This window comes from Salvelinus fontinalis, chromosome 19 (genome assembly GCF_029448725.1).
Source record: "Salvelinus fontinalis isolate EN_2023a chromosome 19, ASM2944872v1, whole genome shotgun sequence".
NCBI lineage: Eukaryota > Metazoa > Chordata > Actinopteri > Salmoniformes > Salmonidae > Salvelinus > Salvelinus fontinalis.
This window is the reverse complement of record NC_074683.1, coordinates 40,371,632-40,394,856: the sequence shown is the minus strand read 5'-3', so window position 1 is coordinate 40,394,856 and position 23,225 is coordinate 40,371,632. Positions and strand designations below refer to the sequence as shown.

Here is a 23,225-nt window from a genome sequence, read left to right as displayed (position 1 = left end):
ATACTTTTGGTCGTGTTGTGTAGCTACGTGGTTCTGAGCTAGCTAGCTAACGCATTACAATTTAGGCAGGCAAGGGGGCTCATTAAGCAGCGTACATATTGGACTAACTCACTACTGTTACTACTAGCTAAGTTAGTTAGCTAGTACACGGATTTAGCTAGCTAGCTACAAAATAATCGTATGTCAAACGTAGGGTATGATGTAGCTATGTAGCTTTTCTCAAACATTTTTAGTTAGCTAACTACTTACAATAGAATTCACTCTGGCAAGCAAGCTGAGATGACAATGTTCTTTTTTTTGCTGCTAGTTTATATCTCATCCGTGCGTCCTCAGTTTCGCCTGGTTTCTATTATCTTCCTCATTTCGAGCCAGGTCATGTGATCAGACCGACAGATCATGTGGTCAGGCCGCTTTGTGAACTACCCATCAGGTACCTAGCTGTTCCTTCCACCACAGGAAGTGACTTAAAACCTTTTCTCAATAGGGGGTGCTGTTTTCACTTTGTAATAATTTCGTTCCCAAATTAAACTGCCTCGTACTCAATTCCTGCTCATACAATATGCATATTATTATTACTATTGGATAGAAAACACTCTCTAGTTTCTAAAACCGTTTGAATTATATCTGTGAGTAAAACAGAACTCGAGTTGGAGCAATTTTCCTATGAGGAAGTGAGAAATCTGAAATCTGCAGGCTGTTCTGAGGTCGGTTTATTAATTTGCATGTCTTCTATTGGTTGAGATGCACTGCATACGCCTTCCCCTGGATGTCAGCAAATAGTGAGAATTGAAATGGAGTTGCTAGGCAGATCTGAGGCCTTATAAATGGGCTGGCAACGTGGGGTCCTCTCTTTCTTCCCTTCGCCATGATGGAAGACAGACCTCAGGATGGCGTTCTAGAAAGCTCCCGTTTGCTGTCCAACCTGTATTTTTTAGTCAAGTTTAAACTTAGTTACTGATTAGATTAGGTGCCTCTTCCAAGATTTCTCCCGACATATTGTTGGCAGCTTGGCTACTATTCTCATTGTATAACCACGATTTGTGCCGCTAAATATGCACATTTTCGAACAAACTCTACATGTATTGTGTAATATGATGTTATAGACTGTCATCTGAAGAAGTTTGAGAAGGTTAGTGAAAAAAATTATATCTTTTGCTGGTTTATTCGTTATCGCTATTGTTGGCTTGAATCAATGCTGTTGTGTGGTTGGCTATTGTAGTAAGCTAATATAAAGCTAATATAATGCGATATTGTGTTTTTGCTGTAAAACACTTAAAAAATCTGAAATATTGGCTGTATTCACAAGATCTTTGTCTTTCATTTGGAGTCTTGGACTTGTGATTTAATGATATTTAGATGCTAGTATTTACTTGTGACGCTATGCTAGGCTATGCTAGTCAGCTTTTTTACTGATGGGGGTGCTCCCGGATCCGGGATTGTGTGCAAGTAGAAGTTAAACAGATTCTACAAGACTCAGTACCCTATAGGGGCTTTTGAGTTGAAAGAAGCTGATTGATTAATTGATTGATTGGTTCATGTATTGATTTGATACATTATGGATTGATTCACTGAAGTAATATAATGTAATTGACATTCTTCCATAGACTAGTTAAGTCTTCACAGAGGGCTTTGAACAAATACCCTAGATTCTCTGGATGTCACAGAGAATGACCAAATTCATGTATTTTCTTTTTACATTACCTCATAGATAGTTCATAATAAAACAATGATATAACTGTTAAAAACTCGAAAGTAGCGTTTTTGAAAACACCTCTCTGAGCCTCGCATTGCTTTCCTCACAAATTGTGGAAACAGTCAGACTACATAAAGTGGCTTTGTCAGCAACTTAGTGAAAGGTTGGTTCCATCCTGAATCCTGCAATAACAGCAGCATGGGTTCTGCTTCATCACATCTGTTTAATAATAACCATGTGAGGTGTACTTATACAGGAGTTCTGGAGCTCATTCACATACTCCCTCCCTCCTTGAGCCAATCCCTGGACAGGAGGGACTCAGGAGCGGTGTGAAAGCCTCAGTTATAGCATGCTGCTGTGGATGAACTTTGACCCCAAACAAGCAATCCAACTCCTCCTCTCTTTAGATCGCTCACGTTCCAATATGCTCTCTCTTCTTCTTTTCGTTACTCTCCCTCCCTGTCTCTGACTCACAGTTTAAATGCCACTCTACTTCAATACATGCCCTGACATGCTGAGAAATGGGGGGGATAGAGGGAGGGAAGGAGGGAGAGAAAGAGAGGGGGAGGGAGGGAGAGAGGGAGAGAGGGGGGGAGGGAGAGAGAGAGAGGGAGGGAGGGAGGGAAGGAGAGGGCGTGTGAAAGAGGAGGGAATTTCATCTGAGGCAACTGTACGGAGAGGGAAGAAACTTTGAGACAAATGTAGGAATCGCAACGAGAGAAAGCAGGACTTTCAGCAGCAAGCAGCACGGAGGAAGGCAGAACAAGGATATCTTATCTGGGGTAATCCCTCGTCGCAATCTCTCACGGTCTGACACTCTCTCTGTCTCTCTCTCTGTCTCTCTCTCTCTATCTCAGACAGAGGAGAGGAGCAGCAGTGTGAAAAACAGAGCCGGTACTGGAACCGTGTAGCAGCCGCAGCTCTATTCTGTTTTCTATCCATTAACCTTTTCCTTGTATTTCTCACCTGCGGATCCCGGTTGAGATGGCAGGGACACACTGATTGACTGGAGGAACCTGTGGAGAGACTAAAGGATCTCACTCCACACACCTGAGTGTCCAGGGGACTGATCCTAATTGACCACAGGGGAAGGATTAAGGGACTAGGATGGTACCTGGAGGAGCCACTAGAACATAACATCTGACGCAGAACTTTTAGGACACTCAAGGAAAGTATCCTGACACTACCAAAGCTGCCAGAGGTGTATAATCCATAAAATAGTCTACAATTGTCCATTCATATCAAAAGCAAAAGTACAAGAGGAACTGGAGAGAGAAGTATGGGACGTTGGGCCCGTGGTGGAGTGACTCCTGGTTGTTTCCCAGGGGCCCGATGAGTGGCAGCAGCCATAGCACCAGCCTGCTACGGGGCCGCCGCTTCTACTGCCGGGAATGGGCCCTGGAAAAGCTCCGGCGCTGTCTGGAGGCCAGGTCCACTCCTGGCCGGCCCCCGGGGGTCCTGGTAACTGGGGGGCCCGGGGCAGGGAAGACAGCCCTATGCACGGAGGCAGTATGGCCCACATCGGACGCAGGGCTGGGGGTCGGGCTGGCACCCCGCTGTTTGGGGTTTCACTTCTGCCAGCGGGAGGATGGGAGGAGCATGGCGGTGTGGAGGTTTGTACTGGGCCTGGTGGATCAGCTAAGGGTCAGCCCCCTCCTCCCCCTGGGGTACAGGGACACACTGGACACCCCCTTGGTGGCTCCCACCTTGGAGCCCCTACACTGCCAGAGGGACCCGGATGACACCTTCAAAAGGTCTGCACTCTATACCCCCTCTATTACTCTCTAGCATTACTAATCAACTTATCTAGACGGCTTTGTGAATTGCTCTGCTTTGATGTGAATTCAATACATTGTCTGCAGAAGCGGATGTGACATTTCTATAGAGACATTTCAAGGGTTGTCAAACTCAAACATTGAGTCACTCAGATTGATAAGTACGTCTGGGAAAAATACCCATTGCTTGATTTGACATAATAGTCACACTTTCACAGTAACATATGAATAGTCGTATTAGCATAATGTATTTGGAAAGTGAAATAAATTACACAACCATCAAGCTTCTCCTAGTTAACTGTCCTAGACTACTTCCTACAGATAACAGGGAGTTTACCATTCGGCCATCAGATTTGCCACCATTGCTCCTTATAAGACATATCGCTGCACTCTAGACTCCTCTGTAAACTGGTCATCTCTTAGTCCTCACTCCCCCCTATCTGAGATATATACTGCAGCCCTCATCCTCCACATACAACACCCGTTCTGACATTCACATTCTGTTAAAGGTCCCCAAAGTACACACATCCCTGGGTCGCTCCTCTTTTCAGTTCGCTGCAGCTAGCGACTGGAATGAGCTGCAACAAACACTCAAACTGGACAGTTTTATCTCCATCTCTTCATTCAAAGACTCAATCATGGACACTCTGACAGTTGTGGCTGCTTTGCATGATGTATTGTTGTCTCTACCTTCTTGCCCTTTGTGCTGTTGGCTGTGCCCAATCATTTTTGTACCATGTTTTGTGCTCTTACCATGTTGTGCTGCTGCCATGTTGTGTTGCTACCATGTTGTTGTCATGTGTTGTTGCCTTGCTATGTTGTTGTCTTAGTTCTCTCTTTATGTACTGTTGTGTTGTCTCTCTTGTCGTGATGCGTGTTTTGTCCTATATATTTGTATTTATATATATTACTTTTTTATCCCAGCCCCCGTCCCCACAGGAGGCCTTTTGCCTTTTGGTAGGACATCATTGTAAATAAGAATTTGTTCTTAACTGACTTGCCTAGTTAAATAAAGGTTAAATAAAAATTGCATTGACATTCAGATTCTATTTACACTGTACTTCTAAAAGCCTGTCACTGCTAGTGCTGCTCAGTCAAACAAAGAGGGCCAAAAGTACCACAGAAAAAAAAGCAAGTGATTGTCTCGCTTCCTTGGTTTATTTATTTATTTATTTATCCCCTAATAAGACAAGCCATTCAACGCTCTCACAATGGTCCTCCAGTATGAATGAATGCTACAATGCTATTTACGACACGTCCTTTCAGAAAAAAAGAACAAAGACATGAAAAATGCGTTGCCTCGAGTCGCAAAAACGGAGTCGTTGGTACCGCTTGGTGAGGTCGCCATTCTTACGAGGACCCTCTCTGTCTGTCTGCTGCTGTCGTGCTGACTCTGGGGATGGTTGTGGACGGCGGAGGAACGCTCACGCTCTCTCTCTTCTGTTTGCTGTGTTTCTGGTGTGAAGTATAGGGCTACATTCCATATTCCCCTGACCCATAGCCTGGAGGGAGCTGTGTGCATTCGGAGCCTGAGTGAGAGAAAGTGGCTGCGGTTGAGCCACTGTCATGTGAACACTATCAGAGGAAACACGAGCTTGGAGTGATGGTGAAAGCATATACAGAGGATCCTTGAATTTGAATTCGTTAACACCATATAAATGCTAGCTGTAGCCATTAGAGTCGTTAACAACATATAAATGCTAGCTGTAGCCATTAGCATCATTAACACCATATAAATGCTAGCTGTAGCCATTAGCATCGTTAACACCATATAAATGCTAGCTGTAGCCATTAGAGTCATTAACACCATATAAATGCTAGCTGTAGCCATTAGAGTCGTTAACAACATATAAATGCTAGCTGTAGCCATTAGAGTCATTAACAACATATAAATGCTAGCTGTAGCCATTAGCATCGTTAACACCATATAAATGCTAGCTGTAGCCATTAGAGTCGTTAACACCATATAAATGCTAGCTGTAGCCATTAGCATCATTAACACCATATAAATGCTAGCTGTAGCCATTAGAGTCGTTAACAACATATAAATGCTAGCTATAGCCATTAGAGTCGTTAACAACATATAAATGCTAGCTGTAGCCATTAGCATCGTTAACACCATATAAATGCTAGCTGTAGCCATTAGAGTCGTTAACAACATATAAATGCTAGCTGTAGCCATTAGCATCGTTAACACCATATAAATGATAGCTGTAGCCATTAGCATCGTTAACACCATATAAATGCTAGCTGTAGCCATTAGAGTCGTTAACAACATTTAATGCTAGCTGTAGCCATTAGCATCGTTAACACCATATAAATGATAGCTGTAGCCATTAGAGTCGTTAACAACATATAACAACCCGCTTAGCTTACACTGTACAATCACAGCAGGGCTGTGGGTTCAAAGGTCAGCCTTCGGGCCAGTACCACGATGACAGGATGGGGCAGGAAGCCCTGAGTCAATTAAAGGGTCATTAACCTGGCTCTGTGCACACACGGCGTGTGCTCACATACACAGGGTGTGCTCCACTTATACCATAAGTGTGATAAAGCCTGTGATCTAAATGGTTTTAGACTGGAGCCTGCGTTCAAATCCCCTCTCTCAAAAGGCACTAAGTGCTTTTACATAAAACTTGAGCTTAGTGTATTGTTCAGCGTTGAGTAGTGGGGGAGGGGAGGGAGACTTTTACAATTGTGCTCACTAGACTATATCTTACGTTTACATTAGCTGACACCTTCCTTTGGATACTTCTAAGAGAGATCGTTGAAGCGTAGGAGTGTTACTCCATTGTTGAATGTTTGTGAATGACCAAGGCTGTTATTCAGCTCTCTCTGTGAATAGTACCTTCTTTCTTTTTTTTTAACACAGTCTCAACCTATCAAACACTTTATATATGTGTGGTTACAAAACGTTTTAACGTGTCACATTTATCACTTCGTTAGGTTTCTACGTCTGCTGCAGCGTGTTGTACTGTACTACCAGGTGTGAGAGACGGTGTTAAAACAAAATACAGCACCATCGTGTCATCGCCCTCATTATGTCACACACACGCACGCACACACACACACACACACACAGTACACTGCGTGGATGTCACATGGCCTAAGTATGGTGTGAAGCCCACCTCCGTCCCAGAGGACTATAGAACCCTGTAGAGGTGTCCTGTCCAGGTGTGTCTGTTGTTACTATGCTATAGTTAGTAAATCTACTGTGTCTGTTGTTACTATGCTATAGTTAGTCAATCTACTGTGTCTGTTGTTACTATGCTATAGTTAGTAAATCTACTGTGTCTGTTGTTACTATGCTATAGTTAGTAAATCTACTGTGTCTGTTGTTACTATGCTACAGTTAGTAAATCTACTGTGTCTGTTGTTACTATGCTACAGTTAGTAAATCTACTGTGTCTGTTGTTACTATGCTACAGTTAGTAAATCTACTGTGTCTGTTGTTACTATGCTATAGTTAGTAAATCTACTGTGTCTGTTGTTACTATGCTATAGTTAGTACATCTACTGTGTCTGTTGTTACTATAATGTAGTTAGTAAATCTACTGTGTCTGTTGTTACTATGCTATAGTTAGTAAATATACAGCTGTAGAACAGGGCTTTTGATAAGAAGGCTGGCAGAGACTACAGTCCTGTGTGTGTGTGGTGTGGTGTGGTGTGGTGTGGTGTGGTGTGGTGTGGTGTGGTGTGGTGTGTGTGTGTGTGTGTGTGTGTGTGTGTGTGTGTGTGTGTGTGTGTGTGTGTGTGTGTGTGTGTGTGTGTGTGTGTGTGTGTGTGCCCAGGGCGGTACAGGAAATCCCAGAGCTTCTTTAGACCTGAGTCACTGGATCACTCTACCCTGGCCTAGGGAGACAGGGTTAGGGAGTGAGACTGGGTGAGGGAGTTGAAACAGGGCGAGTGGGGCTGAAAGGCTTGCCTGAGCAGGACAGATGTAACACCCATAGCCCTGGTGAATGTAGAAGCTGTTTCCTCAGGAAAACCCCCACGGTTGATACCACAGTTCTGTTCTACCTTTATCATTTACATTTACATTTAAGTCATTTAGCAGACGCTCTTATCCAGAGCGACTTACAAATTGGTGCATTCACCTTAAGATATCCAGTGGAACAGCCACTTTACAATAGTGCGTCTAAGTCTTTTAAGGGGGGGGGGGGGGGGTCAGAAGGATTACTTTATCCTATCCTAGGTATTCCTTAAAGAGGTGGGGTTTCAGGTGTCTCCAGAAGGTGGTGATTGACTCCGCTGTCCTGGCGTCGTGAGGGAGTTTGTTCCACCATTGGGGTGCCAGAGCAGCGAACAGTTTTGACTGGGCTGAGCGGGAACTGTACTTCCTCAGTGGTAGGGAGGCGAGCAGGCCAGAGGTGGATGAACGCAGTGCCCTTGTTTGGGTGTAGGGCCTGATCAGAGCCTGAAGGTACTGAGGTGCCGTTCCCCTCACAGCTCCGTAGGCAAGCACCATGGTCTTGTAGCGCATGCGAGCTTCAACTGGAAGCCAGTGGAGAGAGCGGAGGAGCGGGGTGACGTGGGAGAACTTGGGAAGGTTGAACACCAGACGGGCTGCGGCGTTCTGGATGAGTTGTAGGGGTTTAATGGCACAGGCAGGGAGCCCAGCCAACAGCGAGTTGCAGTAATCCAGACGGGAGATGACAAGTGCCTGGATTAGGACCTGCGCCGCTTCCTGTGTGAGGCAGGGTCGTACTCTGCGGATGTTGTAGAGCATGAACCTACAGGAACGGGCCACCGCCTTGATGTTAGTTGAGAACGACAGGGTGTTGTCCAGGATCACGCCAAGGTTCTTAGCGCTCTGGGAGGAGGACACAATGGAGTTGTCAACCGTGATGGCGAGATCATGGAACGGGCAGTCCTTCCCCGGGAGGAAGAGCAGCTCCGTCTTGCCGAGGTTCAGCTTGAGGTGGTGATCCGTCATCCACACTGATATGTCTGCCAGACATGCAGAGATGCGATTCGCCACCTGGTCATCAGAAGGGGGAAAGGAGAAGATTAATTGTGTGTCGTCTGCATAGCAGTGATAGGAGAGACCATGTGAGGTTATGACAGAGCCAAGTGACTTGGTGTATAGCGAGAATAGGAGAGGGCCTAGAACAGAGCCCTGGGGGACACCAGTGGTGAGAGCACGTGGTGAGGAGACAGATTCTCGCCACGCCACCTGGTAGGAGCGACCTGTCAGGTAGGACGCAATCCAAGCGTGGGCCGCGCCGGAGATGCCCAACTCGGAGAGGGTGGAGAGGAGGATCTGATGGTTCACAGTATCGAAGGCAGCCGATAGGTCTAGAAGGATGAGAGCAGAGGAGAGAGAGTTAGCTTTAGCAGTGTGGAGCGCCTCCGTGATACAGAGAAGAGCAGTCTCAGTTGAATGACTAGTCTTGAAACCTGACTGATTTGGATCAAGAAGGTCATTCTGAGAGAGATAGCAGGAGAGCTGGCCAAGGACGGCACGTTCAAGAGTTTTGGAGAGAAAAGAAAGAAGGGATACTGGTCTGTAGTTGTTGACATCGGAGGGATCGAGTGTAGGTTTTTTCAGAAGGGGTGCAACTCTCGCTCTCTTGAAGACGGAAGGGACGTAGCCAGCGGTCAAGGATGAGTTGATGAGCGAGGTGAGGTAAGGGAGAAGGTCTCCGGAAATGGTCTGGAGAAGAGAGGAGGGGATAGGGTCAAGCGGGCAGGTTGTTGGGCGGCCGGCCGTCACCAGAAGCGAGATTTCATCTGGAGAGAGAGGGGAGAAAGAGGTCAAAGCACAGGGTAGGGCAGTGTGAGCAGAACCAGCGGTGTCGTTTGACTTAGCAAACGAGGATCGGATGTCGTCGACCTTCTTTTCAAGATGGTTGACGAAGTCATCTGCAGAGAGGGAGAAGGGGGGGGAGGGGGAGGAGGATTCAGGAGGGAGGAGAAGGTGGCAAAGAGCTTCCTAGGGTTAGAGGCAGATGCTTGGAATTTAGAGTGGTAGAAAGTGGCTTTAGCAGCAGAGACAGAAGAGGAAAATGTAGAGAGGAGGGAGTGAAAGGATGCCAGGTCCGCAGGGAGGCGAGTTTTCCTCCATTTCCGCTCGGCTGCCCGGAGCCCTGTTTTATGACACCAGCCTTCACTATGTTTCATTACAGTAGCTTCAACCATGGACATTCGTGTTCAGACAGTCAGTCACTGAACGATGCAATTATGTATATTACTGCAGCTATTTGGGGCGGAAGGTAGCCTAGTGGTTAGAGTGTTGGGCCGGTAACCGAAAGGTTGCTAGATCGAATCCCCGAGCTCACAAGGTAAATATTTGGCGTTCTGCCCCTGAACAAGGCAGTTAACCCGCTGTTCCTAGGCCGCCATTGTAAACAAGAGTCTGTTCTTAACTGACTTGCCTAGTTAAATAAATAAAATGAAAATCTGATCTGTTAATTTACAACGTGTGATGAAATACCAGCTACATTCCTCTCTCTCTCTCTTTCTCTCCAGGGCAGTATTATTGCCTTTGCTGGGCCTTCCTCCTCCAGGGCAGCCCTTGTTTCTGGTTGTGGACTCCCTGGACTCGGGGTGTGAGTATGGGGTCGGTGATGGGTCCTGCAGTGCTGGGGCTCCGGGGAGGTACAGCTCTATCTCAGAGCTCCTGTCTAGCCACCAGCACCTCTTCCCCAGCTGGCTGCTCCTGGTCTGCTCTGTACGCAGACAGAACAAGGCAGTGTGTAAGATGTTCGCAGGTATGTGTGGACTGTCTCAGTCAAATGTATTTATAAAGCCCTTCTTACATCAGATGATGTCACAAAGTGCTGAACCCAGCCTAAAGCCCCAAACAGCAATGCAGGTGTAAATATTCCTCTCAAGTGTTGAACAAATCAAAAATAGATTTTAAATTTGAGATTCTTCAAAGTAGCCACCCTTTGCCTTGATGACATTCTCTCAACCAGCTTCACCTGGAATGTTTTTCCAACAGTCTTGAAGAAGTTTCCACATGGTGGGTCATTGTCCTGTTGAAAAACAAATGATAGTCCCACTAAATGTGCCTTGAATTTTAAATAAATCACAGACAGTGTCTCCAGCAAAGCATCCCCACACCATCACACCTCCATGCTTCACGGTGGGAACTACACATGCAGAGATCATCCATTCACCTACTCTGCGTCTCACAAAGACATGGTGGTTGAAACCAAACATCTCTTGGCCCAAGCAAGTCTCTTCTTCTTATTGGTGTCCTTTAGTAGTGGTTTCTTTTCAGCAATTTGACCATGACGGCCAGTTTCACACAGTGTCCTCTGAACAGTTGATGTGTCTGTTTCTTGAACTCTGTGAAGCATTTATTTGGGCTGCAATTTCTGAGGCTGGTAACTCTAATGAACTTATCCTCTGCAGCAGAGGTAACTCTGGATCTTCCTTTCCTGTGGCGGTCCTCATGAGAGACAGTTTCATCATATTCTCTGCAGCAGAGGTAACTCTGGGTCTTCCTTTCCTGTGGCGGTCCTCATGAGAGACAGTTTCATCATATCCTCTGCAGCAGAGGTAACTCTGGGTCTTCCTTTCCTGTGGTGGTCCTCATGAGAGCCAGTTTCATCATATCCTCTACAGCAGAGGTAACTCTGGGTCTTCCTTTCCTGTGGCGGTCCTCATGAGAGCCAGTTTCATCATATCCTCTGCAGCAGAGGTAACTCTGGGTCTTCCTTTCCTGTGGCGGTCCTCATGAGAGCCAGTTTCATCATATCCTCTGCAGCAGAGGTAACTCTGGGTCTTCCTTTCCTGTGGCGGTCCTCATGAGAGCCAGTTTCATCATATCCTCTGCAGCAGAGGTAACTCTGGGTCTTCCTTTCCTGTGGCGGTCCTCATGAGAGCCAGTTTCATCATATCCTCTGCAGCAGAGGTAACTCTGGGTCTTCCTGTCCTGTGGCGGTCCTCATGAGAGCCAGTTTCAACAAAGTGCTTGATGGTTATTTGCGACAGCACTTGAAGAAACTTTCAAAGTTCCTGAAACGTTCCACATTGACTGACCTTCACGTCTTAAAGTAATAATCGAAGGTCGTTTCTCTTTGCTTATTTGAACTGTTCTTGCCATAATATGCCATAAATCCAGCAGCATACCACCCTGCGTACCACTGCTGGCTTGCTTCTGAAGCTAAGCAGGGTTGGTCCTGGTCAGTCCCTGGATGGGAGACCAGATGCTGCTGGAAGTGGTGTTGGAGGGCCAGTAGGAGGCACTCTTTCCTCTGGTCTAAAAAATATCCCAATGCCCCAGGGCAGTGATTGGGGACACTGCCCTGTGTAGGGTGCCGTCTTTCGGATGGGACGTTAAACGGGTGTCCTGACTCTCTGAGGTCATTAAAGATCCCATGGCACTTATCGTAAGAGTAGGGGTGTTAACCCCGGTGTCCTGGCTAAATTCCCAATCTGGCCCTCAAACCATCATGGTCACCTAATAATCCCCAGTTTACAATTGGCTCATTCATCCCCCTCCTCTCCCCTGTAACTATTCCCCAGGTCGTTGCTGCAAATGAGAACGTGTTCTCAGTCAACTTACCTGGTAAAATAATGTTAAAATAAAAAAAATATGGACTTGGTCTTTTACCAAATAGGGCTATCTTCTGTATACCACCCCTACCTTGTCACAACACAACTGATTGACTCAAATGCATTAAGATGGAAAGACATTACATAGATTAACTTTTAACAAGGTGACTACTTGATTCCATATGTGTTATTCCATAGTTGTCATGTCTATTATTCTACAATGTAGAAAATAGTAAAAAATTAAGAAAAACCCTTGAATGAGTAGGTCCAAACGTTTGACTGGTACTGTATGTGGAGTGAGATGGCTTGTGTTTGAAAGCACCCCCTCAGGCTGCTACCCAGACCGGTTGAATTAGTATTTTACTAGCTTTTGTAAACATGAAACAAAGTTATCCGCCACCATTCTTGCCAAGACACAGCCTAACATGGTTGTTTACTGTAAAGGTGATTGGAACAGCTGTAGTGCCCTTAGGCTCATCAGCTGACAGAGTCTATGTGTTTCCAACACGGACAATATCTCAAATCAGGCTTTTCTGCTAGGCTTTTCAGTTGTACAGCTGAATGCCTTCAACTGAATCCCCTCTGAATCAGAGAGGTGCGGTGGGCTGCCTTAATCAGCATCCACGTCTTTAGCGCCCGGTGAACAGTGGGTTAACTGCCTTGCTCAGGGGCAGAATGACAGATTTGTACCATGTCAGCTCGGGGATTCAATCCAGCAACCTTTCGGTTACTGGCCCAATGCTCTAACCACTAGAGTACCTGCCAGCCTGAAGCATAAAACATGGACGATATCTCAAGTCAGGCTTTTCTACAAGCCTATAGCATGGACAATATCTCAAGTCAGGCTTTCCTACAAGCCTATAGCATGGACACTATCTCAAGTCAGGCTTTTCTACAAGCATATAGCATGGACAATATTTAAAGTCAGGCTTTTCTACAAGCCTATAGCATGGACACTATCTCAAGTCAGGCTTTTCTACAAGCCTATAGCATGGACAATATTTAAAGTCAGGCTTTTCTACAAGCCCATAGCATGGACACTATCTCAAGTCAGGCTTTTCTACAAGCATATAGCATGGACAATATTTAAAGTCAGGCTTTTCTACAAGCCCATAGCATGGACACTATCTCAAGTCAGGCTTTTCTACAAGCATATAGCATGGACAATATCTCAAGTCAGGCTTTTCTACAAGCATATAGCATGGACACTATCTCAAGTCAGGCTTTTCTACAAAAGGTCAACAAAACAAAAATAAATTTGAATGTCATTAGAATGTGGGTAGTGTTAGAAAATGCTAATTTTGATCAACTGTGGCGTGATCAGGAACAAAGCAGTGAGGGGACCGACCAACCATTGTATTCCTGTCCTTGTCTGGCGTGCTGAATGCCAGTTCTTACTGCCCACACAGCACTACATTCGTTTTAACAAAGCACAGAAACACCCCACACTCTCATTATCACAGGGTGGGTGACATCTGAAGACGTCCGTTCTGGAGAGGAGAGAGAGACTCTATTTCCAACACAATCCTGCTCAACACCGTTAAATACTGTAGAGCTCTGACACCAACACAATCCTGCTCAACACCGTTAAATACTGTAGAGCTCTGACACCAACACAATCCTGCACAACACCGTTAAATACTGTAGTTCTCTGACACCAACACAATCCTGCTCAACACCGTTAAATACTGTAGAGCTCTGACACCAACACAATCCTGCTCAACACCGTTAAATACTGTAGTTCTCTGACACCAACACAATCCTGCACAACACCGTTAAATACTGTAGAGCTCTGACACCAACACAATCCTGCACAACACCACAAAAGATGGTTGCCATTTTATGGGCTCTTAAAGCAACCGTGCTATTTTTTATTTTTTGTTATTGTTTTGTTTGTAACTTATTTTGTACATAATGTTGCTGCTACCGTCTCTTATGACTGAAAAGAGCGTCTGGACATCAGAACAGCGATTACTCACCTTGAATTGGATGAAGAATTTCTCTTTCATTAGTCGGACGAGAGGGATTTACTCCAGGAGAAAAAGACGGAAAAGATTTTGCGGAAGGAGATCGGGGTGCTACTAACGTTAATCTACGGATTGGCATTATAGTTAATTTTTTAGCTAGCATTCTCTCAACCAGCTTCATGAGGTAGTCATCTGGAATGCATTTCAATTAACAGGTGTACCTTGTTAAAAGTTAATTTGTGGGATTTCTTTCCTTCTTAATGCCTTTGAGTCAATCAGTTGTGTTGTGACAAGGTAGGGGTGGTATACAGAAGATAGCCATATTTGGTAAAAGACCAAGTCCATATTATGGCAAGAACAGCTCAAATAAGCAAATTGAAACGACAGTCCATCATTACTTTAAGACATGAAGGTCAGTCAATTCGTAAAATTATTAAAACTTTGAAAGCGCTATGATGAAACTGGCTGTCATGAAGACTGCCACAGGAAAGGAAGACCCAGAGTTATCTCTGCTGCAGAGGATAAGTTCATTAGAGTTACCAGCCTCAGAAATTGCAGCCCAAATAAATGCTTCACAGAGTTCAAGTAACAGACACATCTCAACATCAACTGTTCAGAGGAGACTGCGTGAATCAGGCCTTCATGGTCGAATTGCTGAAAAGAAACCACTACTAAAGAACACCAATAATAAGAAGAGACTCGCTTGGGCCAAGAAAAACAAGCAGTGGCCATTAGACCGGTGGGCATCTGTCCAAATTTCAGATTTTTGGTTCCAACCGCCGTGTTTTTGTGAGATGCAGAGTAGGTGAACAAATGATCTCGCTTGTCTAGTTCCCACCGTGAAACATGGAGGAGGAGGTGTTGTAGTGTGGGGGTGCTTTACTGGTGACATTGTTGGTGATTTATTTAGAATTCAAGGCACACTTAACCAGCATGGCTACCACAGCATTCTGCAGCGATACGCCATCACATCTGGTTTGCGCTTAGTGGGACTATCATTTGTTTTTCAACAAGACAATGACCCAAAACACACCTCCAGGCTGTGTAAGGGCTATTTGACCAATAAGGAGTGTGATGATGCTGCATCAGATGACCTGGCCTCAACAATAACCCGACCTCAACCCAATTGAGATGGTTTCCGATGAGTTGTATTGCAGAATGAAGGAAAAGCAGCCAACAAGTGCCCAGCATATGTGGGATCTCCTTCAAGACGGTTGGAAAAGCATTCCTCATGAAGCTGGTTGAGAGAATGCCAAGAGTGTGCAAACCTGTCATCAAGGCAAAGGGTGGCTACTTTGAAGAATCTAAAATCTAAAATATATTTAAATTTGTTTAACACTTTTTCGGTTACTACATGAGTCCATATGGGTATCTTAATAGTGTTGATGTCTTTACTATTATTATCAGTATGGGCCATTCTACTGGCAATGTTTGTCTATGGAGATTGCATGGTTGTGTGCTCAATTTTATACACCTGTCAGCAACAGGTGTGGCTGAAATGGCCTCTCCACATACGTATGTATATATAGTGTATATATATATACATATATATATATACATACATATAAAGTCGGAGGTTTACATACACTTAGGTTGGAGTCATTAAAACTCGTTTTTCAACCACTCCACAAATGTCTTGTTAACAAACTATAGTTTTGGCAAGTCAGTTAGGACATCTACTTTGTGCATGACACAATTTATTTTTCCAATAATTGTTCACAGACAGATTATTTCACTTAATTCACTGTATCACAATTCCAGTGGGTCAGAAGTTTACATACACTATGTTGACTGTGCCTTTAAACAGCTTGGAAAATTCCAGAAAATGAGGTCATGGCTTTAGAAGCTTCTGATAGGCTAGTTGACATCATTTGAGTCAATTGGAGGTCTAGCTGTGGATGTATTTCCAGGCCTAACTTCAAACTCTTTGCTTGACATCATGGGAAAATCAAAAGAAATCAGCCAAGACCTCAGAAAAAAAATTGTAGACCACAAGTCTGGTTCATCCTTGGGAGCAATTTCCAAACGCCTGAAGGTACCACGTTCATCTGTACAAACAATAGTACGCAAGTATAAACACCATGGGACCAGGCAGCCATCATACCACTCAGGAAGGAGAAGCATTCTGTCTCCTAGAGATTAATGTACTTTGGTGCGAAAAGTGTAAATCAATCCCAGAACAACAGCAAACGACCTTGTGAAGATGCTGTAGGAAACAGGTACAAAGTATCTATATCCACAGTAAAACGATTCCTATATCGACATAACCTGAAAGGGACCTCAGCAAGGAAGAAGCCACTGCTCCAACACCGCCATAAAAAAAGCCAGACTACGGTTTGCAACTGCACATGGGGACAAAGATCGTACTTTTTGGAGAAATGTCCTCTGGTCTGATGAAACAAAAATAGAACTGTTTGGCCATAATGACCATCGTTATGTTTGGAGGAAAAAGGGCGAGTCTTGCAAGCCGACGAACACCATCCTAACCGTGAAACACGGAGGTAGCAGCATCATGTTGTGGGGTGCTTTGCTGCAGGAGGGACTGGTGCACTTCACAAAATAGATGGCATCATGAGGTAGGAAATGTACGCGGATATATTGAAGCAACATCTCAAGACATCAGTCAGGAAGTTAAAGCTTGGTCGCAAATGGGTCTTCCAAATGGACAATGACCCCAAGCATACTTCCAAAGATGTGGCAAAATGGCTTAAGGACAACAAAGTCAAGGTATTGGAGTGGCCATCGCAAGGCCCTGACCTCAATCCTATAGAAAATGTGTAGCAGAACTGAAAAAGCGTGTGCGAGCAAGGAGGCCTACAAACCTGACTCAGTTACACCAGCTCTGTCAGGAGGAATGGGCCAAAATTCACCCAACTTATTGAGGGAAGCTCGTGGAATACTACCCTAAACGTTTGACACAAGTTAAACAATTTAAAGGCAATGTTACCAAATACTAATTGAGTGTATGTAAACTTCTGACCCACTGGCATTGTGATGAAAGAAATAAAAGCTGAAATAAATAATTCTCTTTACTATTATTCTGACATTTCACATTCTTAAAATAAAGTGGTGATTCTAACTGACCTAAAACGGGGCATTTTTACTAGGATTAAATATCAGCAATTGTGAAAAAACTGAGTTTTAATGTATTTGGCTAAGGTGTATGTCAACTTCCGACTTCAACTGATTCCCTGGCCTGACAGCAGTTCAATGTACGTTATACATCTGTCTTTGCAGGGAAGTCCAATACATCTTCCTAAAACAGAAAAATAATCTAAGTGAGTTTCAATAAGTCTCTCTCCTCTCTCTCTTTCTGTCTCTCTCTCGCTCTCTCTCCTCCAGGTTTCCGTAAGCTGTGTCTGGATGACCTGCGGAAGCCGGCGCCAGTGCGGGACGTGCAGCAGTACATCTTGCGGAGGCTGGACCAGGAAGGGGCGCTCCGCCGTCAGCTGACCCCCGAGACAGCCGACATGCTCAACCTGCTGCACATCAAGAGTGGCGGCTGCTTCCTGTTTCTGGAGCAGGTGCTAGACGGCGTGGCGGGGGCCTTGGTTGGGCTCCGGGAGATCCGAGACATCCCCGGGACCCTCAACGGCCTCTACCTGTGGCTCTGCCAGAGACTCTTCCCCAGGTGCCTGTTCCTTGAGGTCAGGCCCCTCCTTAACGCCCTCCTAGCCTCCCCTAGGCCCTTCACTACCCAGGAGATATACACCGCCACTTGGACCCAAGACATGTCCCTCAGCCCTATGGACTTCCAGAGCAGGCTAAAGGCTCTGTCTACGCTGCTCATTGATGGGCCGGGAGGCAGCAAGCTTCTGTTCCATGCTAGTTTTGCAGAGTGGCTGACGGACGTGAAGTATTGCACCCAGAAGTATCTGTGTAGCGTGTCTGAGGGACACACCATGCTGGCCATGGCTCTCACCCTGCGCGCCCCACACCTTAACACAGAGGACACCTGTCAGATGGGCTCACACCTGATCAGCTCAGGCATGCACAAGGACAAACCTGCCCTCCTGGCCCTATGGCTGTTGTGGGCAGATGTGCCCCCTCTGGCTAGCTCCTCATACCCCTCTTCCCCTGCCTCTCAGCCCCCTGTCCTGGTCAAGCAGGAGGTCCTCCAGCTGCTGATGAAGAGTGGGGTGTTCCCTCCCTCCTGCGCCCCAGACAAAGGCCCCAGCACGGGGGTACACTGTGCAGGACAAGGGGGGACCATCATCCGGCGGGTGCTGGAGAGGCAGGACTCAATGAGGGTGCTCTTGGACAGCGGGGTCAGTGTGAACCGGACCGACCCCACAGACGGACGCACCCTGCTGGCCAGCGCGGCCCACGCAGGCTCAGCCGACGTGGCCGTCCTGCTCCTGTCCCGAGGGGCTGACCCTCTGATCAGTGACCACCAGGGCCAGACACCCCTGACGCTGTCTGCCAGGCAGGGCCATGTTAAGGTGCTGGAGATGCTGCTGGACTGGGCCAGGGGTCAGCAGCCGGAGGCCGCCGTGAGGATGGTGGAACACGCGGACAGCGAGGGCTGGACAGCCTTACGGTCAGCGGCCTGGGGGGGTCACACTGAGGCAGTGCACCTGCTGCTAGATGCGGGGGCGAACGTGGACGGGTGTGATGCAGAGGGCCGGTCGGCGCTGAGGGCGGCAGCCTGGGGGGGTCATGAGGAGATCCTCCTCACACTGCTGGACTACAAAGCGCAGGTGGACATGGCAGACCGGGAGGGCCGCACGCCACTGATCGCTGCCGCCTACATGGGACACAGGGAGGCAGTAGAGATCCTGCTAGACCACTGTGCAGAGGTCGACCTGGCCGATGGAGACGGACGTACTGCCTTGTCCGTGGCTGCGCTCTGTGTGCCCACAGCAGCCGGGGTCAAAGGTTATGGAGACGTGGCCAGCCTGCTGTTGGAGAGAGGGGCTGACCCGGGGCACAGGGACAGGAATGGGATGACCCCTCTGCTGCTGGCGGCATATGAAGGTCACGAGGAGGTGGTAGAACTGTTATTAGAGGCTGGGGCCGACGTAGACGAGAGTGCCGGGCTACATGCCGCCGCCGCTTCTGCTGCTGTCACCCCGCTGCTGGCGGCTGCCGCCATGGGCCATACTAAGACAGTGGGCAGGGTGCTGTTCTGGGGCGCTACGGTGGATAGCATCGATGGGGAGGGTCGTACAGCTCTGAGCCTGGCAGCAGCACAGGGCAGCGTGGAGGTGGTCAGAGCACTTCTGGACCGAGGGCTGGATGAGAACCATAAAGATGATCTGGGCTGGACCCCGCTGCACGCCGCCGCCTGCGAGGGCCACCGGGGGATCTGTGCCATCCTGATGGAGAGTGGGAGCATGGCTCGTGTCGGAGAGATGGACATCGAGGGACGGACGCCCCTCATCTTGGCCGCGCAGGAGGGCCACTGTGGCACGGTGAGGCTGCTGCTGGACCACCGCTCACCCATCGACCACCGGGCGTACGACGGCCACTCTGCGCTGAGCGCCGCCGCCCTGGAGGACCACGCTGAGGTGGTGGAGCTACTGATGAGGCGGGGCACGGACACGGACGTACGGGACGCAGAGGGCCGTCCGCTGCTCTACCTCCTGGTTCTGGAGGGACATCTGGACATGGCTGCCCTCCTCATAGAGAAAGGGGGTGTGCCCTTGGAGTCCCGGGACATGGAGGGGCGTACGGCGCTGCACGTGGCCACCTGGCAGGGCAACCTGGAGGCGGTGGGGCTGCTGGTGAGCCATGGGGCGGACCCTAATGCCCAGGATGGGGAGGGACGACCCCCCCTGCACTCTGTAGCCTGGCGCGGTCATGTGGCGCCTGGTTGTCTACTCCTGGAGGTCAGCGGGGTCAACGTGGATCTGGCCTGCCGCCAGCAGGGGGCCACGGCACTTAGCATCGCGGCTCAGGAGGGCCACGCCAACATTGTGGCTATGCTGCTGGAGAGAGGAGCCAACCCAGACCACATAGACAAGTACGGCCGCAGCCCCGTCAAGGTAGCCGGAAAGCGGGGCCACTTCACTATCGTCAGGATGCTGGAGAGCTACGGAGCCAAACCGTACTCAGGCCTTCTGCCCCAATCGAACACCCGGTCGCCCAAGTCATCCACTGTGAAGATCCTGTACTCAACCTGCTCAGAGAGTAACGAGGCTGGCGCCTCCACCTCCTCAGCCTCGGCCTCCTCAGCCTCGGCCTCCTGCTCCCCAGGCTCCACAGCCGAGCACTTCCACTCCATCCAGAGCTCCCAGACATCCTCTTCAACAGCCCACTCCCTGGCCACGGTGCAGACCGTCCCCGCTGACAGCCTGTCTTTCACCCAGCAGATCCAGCAGCACTCCCTCCCCCGCAGCCGATTTCGCCATTCCACCCTGCCTCCGCCAGACTCCGCCCATGGCAGCCTGCACAGCAGCAGCCGCAGGGCCCGATGCCCTAAGGCCAGCCCTCCTCCACCCACCCTCTGCACAGTCACGGCCACGGTACATGACTCTGAGCAGCCTTACAAAGGCTGCCCAATAGGGTTCGACTATCCCAGTAAACACAAACCCCCCTGCCTGATCCAGGAGGAGAGGTCTCAGTACGAAGGGGGGAGGTGGAACTCTGTCATGGCTTCTCTAGGGGTGACGCCTGGACAAGATGGCCCCAAAAACAGGAACTGTCTCCCTATGGGCTACCCTTACGAGCTCCAGAGCCCGGCCCAGAGAGAGACACGGGAGGAGAACCAGAAGATGTCTATAACCCCCGGTAGTGCCTTATCTCCTCCCTGCATGGTGGTCATGACGACCACGGACCCCCAGCTCAACCTGAAACAGGCCATCAAGCTGCAGTTTGAAGGGCCCACCAGCGCTGCCTTATACAAGAGGGAGACGCCCCTGTGAACTACTGACACCTACGGTGAGTACCTGTCTATCACAGAAGAAAGAAAGGGAGTAGACTAAGTTTAACACTAGCATTAAGGAAAGGGACTAAGGGACCCCCGGTGTGTAGGCAATCATTCATTGTGTGAGTCTTCAGGAGATGCTGAGGTTGGAGTGCTGTTATGTCAGAAATCAATTCTCACCCACCTCCTACTCAAAAGCAGCCGTTATCTGAACTCCAGTTGGCCGTACTTTCTGTCCATTCGGTCCATTTTACATTTGATCATATTGATCTTCCCCACAGTGAAAGTCAAGTCTGCAGTGGTATTATGTAAAACCGCCTTTAAAACCAGAATTGGTCCATTACACGTGGCCTCTCAAGGATGGCACCATAAAACCATAAAACCAGCAGCCACTGTGTCCTGTCGGCAGTGTCCTGTCCACAGTGTCCTGTTCTTTCATGTGGTACATTTGGAGGAATGTTTGGAATTTTAATGACAGCATTCTCTGTTTTAGGTTCTAAGTGGACGAGGGACATTTTCACAGTGAATAAGGCTCTTACGGGCAGATGATCTCTCCCTCTACCCTCTGGTCATTCCCCCCTCTCCACTCCTCCACCCTCAGCAGAGAAGATGAGAGAGAGGAAGGGATATCTCTGCTCCACCCTCTGGTCATCCCCCCCTCTCTGCTCCACCCTCTGGTCATCCCACCCTCTCCGCTCCACCATCAGCAGAGAAGATGCAGAGAGGGATATCTCCGCTCTACCATCAGCAGAGAAGATGAGAGAGAGGAAGGGATATCTCTGCTCCACCCTCTGGTCATCCCCCCCTCTCTGCTCCACCCTCTGGTCATCCCACCCTCTCCGCTCCACCATCAGCAGAGAAGATGCAGAGAGGGATATCTCCGCTCTACCATCAGCAGAGAAGATGAGAGAGAGGAAGGGATATCTCTTCTCCACCCTCTGGTCATCCCCCCCTCTCTGCTCCACCCTCTGGTCATCCCACCCTCTCCGCTCCACCATCAGCAGAGAAGATGCAGAGAGGGATATCTCCGCTCTACCATCAGCAGAGAAGATGAGAGAGAGGAAGGGATATCTCTGCTCCACCCTCTGGTCATCCCCCCCTCTCTGCTCCACCCTCTGGTCATCCCACCCTCTCCGCTCTACCCTCAGCAGAGAAGATGAGAGAGAGGAAGGGATATCTCTGCTCCACCCTTTGGTCATCCCACCCTCTCCGCTCCACCCTCAGCAGGGAAGATGCAGAGAGGAAGAGATCTCTCCAGTCCACCCTCTGGTCATCCCACCCAAGGCTGTAACTAGGGTTTTGAGTTTAAGTGAGGTTCTGGAAGGGGGGAGGGTACCTTGAAATGCTATTTGTAGAACAACCCATCATTAACCCCTCGGCTGCTTCATTCACCTCAGCCCATCTGCAAACACCGAGGCCATTAGCTGTACAGTTGTAATGTCATACCTCTGAAAGGGGGGAGATATGAGAGAAGGTTTAACACTGACACGTAGCATCAGCGACAAAATGAAAACGTCTGACATTTTTAGAGTTGTGTTGTTTGCGTTTTAATGTTGGACGATATGGAAGATAGGCCATGTGGAGACATTCATATTTATTTTTTTGCTTGTTCGATAAGGCTAGTACAGATTTTCTCACGGGGCCCTTGACCCCAAGTTTGGGAACCACTGTGCTAACCGCTCTGTCTGCCTCCTCTCTGTCTGCCTCCTCTCTGTCTGCCTCCTCTTCTTCTTTCTCCAGAATGCATTGCAGTCTGCCTCAGCCTCACCACTGAGTGCCACATCACTGTCTGTCTCAGTAGCCTGCTCTCTGTAAAGTAAAGTTAGAATGAGAACTTAGTAGCCTCTTTTCTGCTCCTGCTGAGGTCAGGGTCCGTTTTAATGTTAGCTTCTTACTTCATCCATCTAGCTGGCTGAGTAATACTAGCCAGACGCCTTCAACGTCACTGACATAGAAGTCTCTGCCGGGCAGACTGACAGATCTATAAGCGACAATTTACCAGTTGTGCACTCATTCTCCGACAGTCGGTTTTTGCTTGTTTGTCTTTAGACACAGCATGAGTCACTGGACTGTTCTAAAATGGCCAGAGACAGAGACAGACCAGAGACAGACCAGAGACAGACCAGAGACAGAGACAGACCAGAGACAGACCAGAGACAGACCAGAGACAGAGACAGACCAGAGACAGACCAGAGACAGAGACAGACCAGAGACAGACCAGAGACAGACCAGAGACAGAGACAGACCAGATATAGACCAGAGACAGACCAGAGACAGAGACAGACCAGAGACAGACCAGAGACAGAGACAGACCAGAGACAGAGACAGACCAGAGACAGAGACAGACCAGATATAGACCAGAGACAGACCAGAGACAGAGACAGACCAGAGACAGACCAGAGACAGACCAGAGA

General features: G+C 48.1%; 1 protein-coding gene across 1 annotated transcript; it reads left to right on the top strand.

Annotated features, from left to right (window-relative positions):
* The first annotated feature begins 2,333 nt into the window (after positions 1-2,333).
* LOC129816736 (ankyrin repeat domain-containing protein 50-like) lies at positions 2,334-22,441 on the top strand. The gene is made up of 4 exons (XM_055871556.1): positions 2,334-3,447; positions 9,940-10,181; positions 17,286-20,825; positions 21,305-22,441. The coding sequence occupies exons 1-3, from the start codon at positions 3,026-3,028 to the stop codon at positions 20,807-20,809; spliced, it is 4,188 nt and encodes a 1,395-aa protein (XP_055727531.1). The 5' UTR covers positions 2,334-3,025; the 3' UTR covers positions 20,810-20,825; positions 21,305-22,441.
* Positions 22,442-23,225: the final 784 nt, after the last annotated feature.